Source organism: Taudactylus pleione, unplaced genomic scaffold, assembly GCF_031769625.1.
Source record: "Taudactylus pleione unplaced genomic scaffold, aTauple2 ptg000363l, whole genome shotgun sequence".
NCBI lineage: Eukaryota > Metazoa > Chordata > Amphibia > Anura > Myobatrachidae > Taudactylus > Taudactylus pleione.
The window spans coordinates 1,327,243-1,337,545 of NW_028284764.1; the positions used below are offsets into that span (position 1 = coordinate 1,327,243).

Genomic DNA, 10,303 nt, shown 5'->3' on the forward strand with positions numbered 1-10,303 from the left:
ACTGGTGATGTCAGTGGTGCCTTCCACAAACGGCAGGTGTTCCTTCGGGAACGTCTTTGTTTTGTGTAGCCACCCCCCCTGCCCGCCTCCAGAACGGGGCGAGCTGTCAATCAGAATCGACAGCCGCCCAGTTTTGGTGCAAGACCTGTAGTGACGGTGCGCCCGTCGCTGGCCGGGTCTCGCGTATGCGCCGGTTCTGGCGTCCGCATGCGCAGTGGGGGACCATCAACCCGATGGCGAGCGCTGTGTGAATCAGGCCCTCAGTGCTCTGCTGGCCACTGGAGAGAGGAGGGGGCCCCGGATGGAGAGTGCAGCACCACAGCAGCAGACTCTGGGCACTAGTCACTGGGAAAATGGTGCGGCAGACATTTTCCCCGTGATTTCCCTACAGTGCATGCACAAAACACTGGGAATATGGCCAGAGCGGCCGTATTCCAGGTTTATTTTTACTGCGCTGATATGGTAAAATATGATATGATAAAAATATGGATGCAGGGTGTACGGTGTGCCCCGCACACCATGCACCCATTATAGATACGCCCCTGCATAGCAACCAATCAGATTCTAGCTTTTATCTTCTAGAAGATGCTAGATAAATGTTAAGTAGAAGCTGATTGGTTGCTATGGACAACATCTCCACTTTTAGAAACTCTCACTTTAGTAAATATACCTCATAGTCTCAATTTACACCTATGGAATCTCAATGTACAGGAAAGGCCTAGTTATGTCACTGTCTGTGGCACCAGCGCACATACTTTTTAGCAGTGACGCCAAGGGTTGATGTGTCATCGCTAAATCAATTTACTGGTGCCCAAAAGCAAGGTGATATTTTCTTCAGAGATCCATACCTGACAGGACATTCTTTGCCTGACAGTGCCAGCTTTTTAGAGACCTTGACTACTTGGACCTCAATTTCCAAACACATGAATATATGATGACCAATATGACTACTGGGTTAGGGCTGTCCAATTAGCAGAAGCACGGTGAAGTGGTAAAAGGTTTATGATATTATTGCAAAAATACTATGGGATTTGGAGTTTTGTTTTCTAGATAACCCTTCCCTTCCTCTAGAGAACCTGTTGTTCCTTTAGAAATTCATTCACCATTTTCTGTTTCCACCAGGCAACAAGGAGCCAGCGAGGAGGCCATCGGTCACCCTTGACACCTTCCTTCACGTCCAGCAACTTAGGAAAAGGAAGCTGAGACATTTTTGTCGCAAGTTCCCAGAATTCAGCACCTTGAATGCGTCAGACAGAGGGGAGCAGGTCCTTTCCAGCCTGACTGTAAACCCAAAACTGTTGATGGTTTATTGTAAGTCAACCGGTGTGGCCTTCGACGAGTGGGAAGAGCTGATGCAAGCGATAGAGGGAGGAGCTGATGCCGCCATGTGGAGGGCTCTTCCTGACGACCACCGACCTGGAACATTTCCCGACAAGCTCCGTGACTATGACCTGCCCACGCTGGAAGGTGTCCTCAGAACGTACACCAAGGTTCTCTTTGTTAGGGATCCATTTGAGAGGTTGGTTTCCATGTATTTGCAAGACCATGCTGGAGAAATCACCTTCAGTGAGTTTATCGAGGACATTCTGGCCATGGAGACTGGAGAGGATGGTGTCTCAACCAATTCAGTGATTAGTTTGTGCCAGCCTTGTTTCGTCGGATACGACTATATAGTGATGTATGATTTCCTAAAGGCTGAACTATATCATCTTGTCAATAGAATATTCTCCCCAGAGGTAATATTGCTTATGGGGTCTGCAGACACCAAGTCGAAATTGCCGCCAAAGTGGCTGGTTGAGAACTTGTTCCGGGGACTAAGCGAGCTACAAATCAACCAGCTTTCCGAAGTATACTTCCAGGATTTCGAGGCCTTCCCGTTGCACAACAGCTTACTGTGGAATCACGTGGGGTTATCCCATAAAAGGTTGCTCTCATCGTAATTAGGAGTTGTTTTCTTCTTTAGGGTCTTATTCAGAGGTGGACGCTAATGCGATCGCAGCTATTTCGCACGGCACGCAGCTGCGAAAATATGCTAATAGTTCCAAAGCTTACCAGAGTATAGAGACGCCCACCGCTGCCTTCTCATATGTGTACGACGTTGCTTACCTACATGAATATCGGTAACATTGACACACATCGAGCAGCCATCTTGCTCTTACGGCAGGTCTGACCAGCCTCAAACGCTGAAGCTCCCCTGACGCGCAGAGGGCTCTGATGCTGCGTATGTAATCACAATGGCTAATTTATGCACGCCCATGTAACGGCGTTTAATGGTAAGACACGCCTGCGCTTTTCTGACTGCGTCCATCTCTAATTCAGACCCAGAATCTGTAAGAACTTTCTCAGAGGTTTGTAATTGTATTCCTGTAAAACAATAACATTTAATATTGTGGTGCATGATTTCTGTACTGAGATGATAAGAAGATTCATTTCCCCTCTGCAAATGGGGATTATATTGTGCAATAACTCTGGGGGTGATTCAATTGATTACGCGGCAGATATTTATTTAGGGTGGCAGATGGTGCATTTCAACTGCTGCTCTGTTCGGGTGTAATAGCTGCCAGCGCCGGCATTTCTGCAAAAACCCGCAGTTGGGGCGCCCTAACCAGGACTTTAGAGGGGTTTAGCTGTTTAATGGGGCGTGAAGATGGCAAAAATGAATGGGTACCCAGAGCGATTGAATTGCAACACTGAGGACCTCAATCGAGCCGCTCGCAAAATGCGAGCGCTCGCTCTGAATGAGGGTGGCCGCTTCTATGTTCAGACCTGGCCTCCTGGCCACTCGCTAGGCTGTGGGTGACCACCCACAGCTTTAGCGAGCGGCCAGGTTGATGGTCGCGATGGTCAAGACCATCGGGGCTTGCGACGAGACCCTTGTGGTAGGGTCTCGTCTACCGCAAGCCCCAGTGAGCTTTCGGCTCTATTGGAGCCGAAAGCTCACCACTGATATCACGAGTGATGTCAGTGGGACCGCCCCCAAACGGCAGGCGTTCCGCCAGGAACGCCTCCGTTTGTGTGGCCACCCCCCCCGCCCCGCCTACTAAACGGGGCGAGCTGTCGATCACCACCGACAACTGCCCCTTTTGTAGTGAGTCCCGGAGCGAGAGAATTTCTCTCCGGGGCATGCGCACGCGCAGTGCGGCCACTGCGCGTGCGCAGGGCCTCAACATCAACCCTCTTGCGAGCGCATAGGCGCTTGTGAGCGGGTCTGAATGAGACCCTGAGTGTCCATTACTTATTGCCATTACGGTACTCCACACCTTCCTCATGGGTTGAAAGGAGATGGGAAAAGGTTTGAAACAGAGAATGAACCAGGTAACATGATAAAAAGAGGGAATTTTTATAATAAAATCAGTGCTTCCGGGTTTAATGATATGACAGCTATATGATATGAATGACAGATATATGATATGAATGACCGCTATATGATATGACAGCTATACATTATGACAGCTATATGATATGACAGCTATATGATATGAATAACAGATATATGATATGAATGACAGCTATATGATATGACAGCTATATATGAATGACAGCTATATGATATGAAAGACAGCTATATGAAATGAATAACAGATATATGATATGAATGACAGCTACAGTATATGATATGAATAACAGATATATGATATGAATGACAGCTATCTGATATGAATGACGGCTATATGATATGAATGACAGCTATATGATATGATTGACAGCTACAGTATATGATATGACAGCTATATGATATGAATGACAGCTATATGATATGAATTACAGCTATATGATATGAACGACAGCTATACGTTATGACAGCTATATGATATGATAGCTATGTGATATGAATGACAGCTATTTTATAGGAATGACAGCTATATGATATAGATATATGATATGAATGACAGCTATATGATGACAGCTATATAATAGGAATGACAGCTATATGATATGACAGCTATATGATATGAATGACAGCTATATGATATAGATATATGATATGAATGACAGCTATATTATAGGAATGACAGCTATATGATGACAGCTATATAATATGAATGACAGCTATATTATAGGAATGACAGCTATATGATATGACAGCTATATGATATGAATGACAGCTATATTATAGGAATGACAGCTATATGATATGACAGCTATATGATATGAATGACAGCTATATTATAGGAATGACAGCTATATGATATGAATGACAGCTATATTATAGGAATGACAGCTATATGATATGACAGCTATATGATATGAATGACAGCTATATTATAGGAATGATAGCTATATGATATGAATGACAGCTATATTATAGGAATGACAACTATATGATATGACAGCTATATGATATGAATGACAGCTATATTATAGGAATGACAGCTATATGATATGAATGACAGCTATATTATAGGAATGACAGTTATATGATATGACAGCTATATGATATGAATGACAGATATTATGCAGAATACTAGCGATACCCTCATCTGGGATGTAAAATAAATCTGGTTAAGCAATGCAAGGGGGGCGTGGGGAAGGTGTGGGGGGGGTTCCTCTGAATGAGGGTGGCCGCTTCTATGTTCAGACCTGGCCTCCTGGCCACTCGCTAGGCTGTGGGTGACCACCCACAGCTTTAGCGAGCGGCCAGGTTGATGGTCGCGATGGTCAAGACCATCGGGGCTTGCGACGAGACCCTTGTGGTAGGGTCTCGTCTACCGCAAGCCCCAGTGAGCTTTCGGCTCTATTGGAGCCGAAAGCTCACCACTGATATCACGAGTGATGTCAGTGGGACCGCCCCCAAACGGCAGGCGTTCCGCCAGGAACGCCTCCGTTTGTGTGGCCACCCCCCCCGCCCCGCCTACTAAACGGGGCGAGCTGTCGATCACCACCGACAACCGCCCCTTTTGTAGTGAGTCCCGGAGCGAGAGAATTTCTCTCCGGGGCATGCGCACGCGCAGTGCGGCCACTGCGCGTGCGCAGGGCCTCAACATCAACCCTCTTGCGAGCGCATAGGCGCTTGTGAGCGGGTCTGAATGAGACCCTGAGTGTCCATTACTTATTGCCACCCACACAACAATTGAATGGCACCCTCTGCGAAGTTGAAGCTCTGGTCCGTACTTTTTAATGGGACCCCGTTTTGTGACTCCATGTTGTACTTTGGCCATTTTCTGGCTCAGATGAAAAAAAAAAAAGCTTTAGACAAAATTATCAACTGTGTTATAGATAATCCTCATGTCCACACTCACGATTAGTAAAATCCATTAAAGTCAAAAGGTTAATTTAATGAATGAGCGGCCTCTGTTCCCATTGACGCGTTTCTCATTTGCAGAGGCCACTCATAATAGGTAAAAGTAAACCTGCACTGCAGTCTGTATTGTGCTGACAGCCAATGAAACGCGCCTGTCAAAGTCAGGGCATTCGGGTGTGCTCCATCAATGACCTCCAATGTGATAACACTTTTCTTTTGTATATCAATAATTCTAAAGACTTTTTTGCTGGCAATCCACTGGAAATGTCCAGAATTTTTAAGTATGTGGGCAATGTGATATCAGATATCAGAGTTACTTGCTGCCGTCCCTCTGTTTCTGATCGTAGCAAGCAGTATGCGAAGCTGTCCTTGGGACCGCGCAATGCCTGCAGGCTACACAGTATAGCAGTTTTTTTCCGGATAGGGATTCTAAGGACCTTTTTCTTGGAAAAGTTGTGTCCTCACCTGGAAGTAAAGTGAGCATTAGCTATCACTTTCAGTTTTATTTTTCGCTGAGGTGAACTTTTATTGGGACCTGTGTCCTGGCAGAAGACTTCATAAATTTCTCAGAAAATTCTTATTGCCGTGATACGTAGAGCTCTATTTATCATTATTGTATTTTAGTACAGCCTAAATCAGCGACTATGTGCCCCACATATTCATTGTCCAACGCATTTTACCAAATATTATAAATGTCATTTCAGCGGCATCCATGTTGTATACTGTTTTTCCACTATAAAAAAATATTCCATTTACAGAAGAGACAATTCAATGACACATGAATAAACATGTAGACATTTTTAAACTTGTGGAATGAAACCTTTATATACATTGTATGAAAAACACTGTTACATTGTAGATACTTCCCAATAAAGTACACAGCTGAATCTGTTTTTTTTTTATATCATGGGGTCAATTCAATTAGGGGGCGACTATTTCATGCCTGCGAGTTAGTGTAGCAAATCCAGGGCGAGATCGGGCCGAGAAAGGGGCAAGTTCCGCTGCCATTGCCGCCATTTCTACGCCATTGCAATGGCAACCCACATCCTTAATTGAATTGACCCCTATAAGTGCTTTTCATTACAGCTCAACGAATGAAAAGGTCTCAGATATACGAACATGACCTTAGAGTTTGGCTGTTTTCCTCTTGATTCATCTCTGGGTTATAAATCTGCTCTTTCTAGCACTACACTGTACAATCTGTATCATATGGGGGCGCAGCCAGGGTGTGGATGAAACATAAAGAAGTCGTGTCAGAAGTGTTAATCATACAAAAGCCCCATTGTTACCTGACACAATGTGCACCTACCCGGTACTCCACACCTTCCTCATGGGTTGAAAGGAGATGGGAAAAGGTTTGAAACAGAGAATGAACCAGGTAACATGATAAAAAGAGGGAATTTTTATAATAAAATCAGTGCTTCCGGGTTTAATGATATGACAGCTATATGATATGAATGACAGATATATGATATGAATGACCGCTATATGATATGACAGCTATACATTATGACAGCTATATGATATGACAGCTATATGATATGAATAACAGATATATGATATGAATGACAGCTATATGATATGACAGCTATATATGAATGACAGCTATATGATATGAAAGACAGCTATATGAAATGAATAACAGATATATGATATGAATGACAGCTACAGTATATGATATGAATAACAGATATATGATATGAATGACAGCTATCTGATATGAATGACGGCTATATGATATGAATGACAGCTATATGATATGATTGACAGCTACAGTATATGATATGACAGCTATATGATATGAATGACAGCTATATGATATGAATTACAGCTATATGATATGAACGACAGCTATACGTTATGACAGCTATATGATATGATAGCTATGTGATATGAATGACAGCTATTTTATAGGAATGACAGCTATATGATATAGATATATGATATGAATGACAGCTATATGATGACAGCTATATAATAGGAATGACAACTATATGATATGACAGCTATATGATATGAATGACAGCTATATTATAGGAATGACAGCTATATGATATAGATATATGATATGAATGACAGCTATATTATAGGAATGACAGCTATATGATGACAGCTATATAATATGAATGACAGCTATATTATAGGAATGACAGCTATATGATATGACAGCTATATGATATGAATGACAGCTATATGATATGACAGCTATATGATATGAATGACAGCTATATTATAGGAATGACAGCTATATGATATGAATGACAGCTATATTATAGGAATGACAGCTATATGATATGACAGCTATATGATATGAATGACAGCTATATTATAGGAATGATAGCTATATGATATGAATGACAGCTATATTATAGGAATGACAACTATATGATATGACAGCTATATGATATGAATGACAGCTATATTATAGGAATGACAGCTATATGATATGAATGACAGCTATATTATAGGAATGACAGTTATATGATATGACAGCTATATGATATGAATGACAGATATTATGCAGAATACTAGCGATACCCTCATCTGGGATGTAAAATAAATCTGGTTAAGCAATGCAAGGGGGGCGTGGGGAAGGTGTGGGGGGGGTTCCAGCGCTTACCAATATGAGGCATTAAATATGTGCATAATGTGTAGATGTTGGTGGCTAAGAGACTTTGAGCCGTATTCAGTTTGAGCCGAGCCGCGTTAAGTTAACACAGCCCAAGTATCGCGCACGTGCACGCTTTACCCCATATTCAATTTCAAAGTACGCGTAAACAGCACCCGGCGATACTGTAACAGGCGGAAAGTACTGTCATTTTTGGGGAAATCAGCCTGTCACCCCCCAAATGATGCTCTGACATGGTGGCTCACTATGGTACCCCCCGATTTGGCTTGCTGAAGGTATTTGGTGTTTTTAAATGGGCTCAATAGCTGCTAAATAGCGTTTTTCTATACCTGGTGCAGAATAGTATTCAGGAGTATTTTTTCCAGAAAATAACTTATCCCATCAAATTTGGGGCACTAAAAATGGGGGTCAGCATATTTAAAGTTTAAAAGTGAACTTGAAAAAAATCGTGAAAAATCCACCTGCCGCAAACACCTGCAATCAAAAAACACCTGGGGCATACTTGGGGACCCCCCTTTGCTAGTTTTTAACTTTGTACCCCAATATTTTTTTTTTTGCCCCCTTTTTCAAAGTACATCTTTGGGGTGTCCTTAAGTTTTTTTTTGACACAAATTACCTTCGGGGGGCTGTCTGAAGGCTGCACGGGGGTTCCCGAAACATTGCACCCCAAAACCCCAATTATGCACTTTTTTCCGCCTACCATTCATAGGCAATACTTTACCGCCTATTACACTGCATTGACTTTCCGCCTAGGCGTAGGCGGAAAGTCTTTCAAATTGAATACGGGGTAAAACCAAAACAGGCGATAATGACATCATCGGCGGTAACTTAACACGGATCCGGACTTAACACTTCAAATTGAATACGGGCCTTTGTCGGTTTATCCAATAATAGGGTTGGCAGGTCACCCGGATGCTGATATTAATTACCTGTGCAATTATATAGTTCTGTGCTAATGAGCTTACCCTGCATTAAAGGACGCCTCAGAAGTGCTTAGGTGTTTAATGCACCTTTCATTTCCTAATGGTGCCTGATTAACCTTGTAAAAAAGCTGCTCGTTATATTCAGGAAAAAGGGTCACAGGGGTTAATTTCTGGTTACAACATGGCGGCCTCCATAATTACCAGAGTAAAACCAAACAGTCTCAGTTCTACAAGTAATCAATAAAATAAGTATAGGCCTAATAATTGCATAACAGAGGCCGCCTGCCTGGGACGTCCGGGGTTGACAGCAAATCTTTGGAGAGAGCAACTTATTATATAGAGCAGGAAATCCAGAGAAAGGGACGTCTTGTTCTCACTGCCCATCGGTACTAAAGGCCGGGACGGGTACAGTCCTGGTTGGAATGGTTCTCACAGTGTCATCTCATGATTAATCGGTCTTGGTCTACTTTACTAGACTTTGTCATTTCCTTCTCCTAAGGTTCCTTCAACAGGACCAATGATCAGGAGTCAGGGAAGTGAACATTAATGATAATAAAGGAGGAGATTTGTCTAAAGCTTCTAAAAATGAAAAGTGGTGGGTGTGCCCAAAGCAGCCAATCAGATTATGTCTATCATTTTCTAGGTAAATGAAAGCTAGTATCTGGTTGATACAACACCTCCACCTTTCATATTTAGAAGCTTTAGTAAATCTACCCCCTAGTTTAGTAACCTGTCTGGGCCACCGGGCGAACGGGGCACTTCCCGCTGGGCCACACCTCCTCTCTCACCTGTGCCCCAGGCCCCTGACACTTATAGGACGGCTGCCAGTGTCACATAGTGACAGCGACAGTGCCGCGGCCTTGGGGCACGGTTCTCTGAGATATGGGACAGGGCGGGTTGGAACTGGGACAAGGATGCATGTGCCTCCCGGGTTGTACCTCTTCAGAATGCATTTAGGACAGCATATGGAGGCATGGGGAGGGGGGGTGGGGTGGGCTGCAGTATTGCCTAGGATGCAGAGAAACCTTGCACCGGCCCTGGTCTGATATATTACACACACTGCACTTTGTACGAGGCTTGTTATATCCATATTATGCAGGGTTGCCTACCCGCCGATCCCCCGTCCCCCCCGCCAATACCTGTTAAACCCCCGCAGTGGGGGGAGCCGCTGACGTGATTCACGCTGAATCGCGTCATTTTGGCCCCGCCCCCTGCTTCACAATGCCTGTTTTTTTGGCATTGTGTAGCGGGGGCGGGGCCAAAATGACATTATCACGTGGCCCCGCACCCTGCCACACCAGCAAAATGATTTCAGCCAGTCCGGCCACGCCCCCTTTTGCCGGCCACACCCCCTGTTCTGCCGATCTGGCTGTTCCCTCCCGGAAGGAGCAGCCAGATAGTCGGCAAGTATAATATTATGTCCTCTTCACGGGCTGGCCACGCTCGACCTCTAAAATCACATTTGGGATTTTGGATTAAAGTCGCCAAATGCACAAATTAGTCCTGTGA

The 10,303-nt window shown here is 43.9% G+C and overlaps 1 protein-coding gene across 1 annotated transcript; it reads left to right on the top strand.

The window, feature by feature from the left end:
* Positions 1-301: 301 nt before the first annotated feature.
* On the top strand, positions 302-1,940 carry LOC148508504 (carbohydrate sulfotransferase 11-like). The gene is made up of 2 exons (XM_088444424.1): positions 302-356; positions 1,123-1,940. The coding sequence occupies exons 1-2, from the start codon at positions 302-304 to the stop codon at positions 1,938-1,940; spliced, it is 873 nt and encodes a 290-aa protein (XP_088300550.1).
* The last annotated feature ends 8,363 nt before the right edge of the window (positions 1,941-10,303 follow it).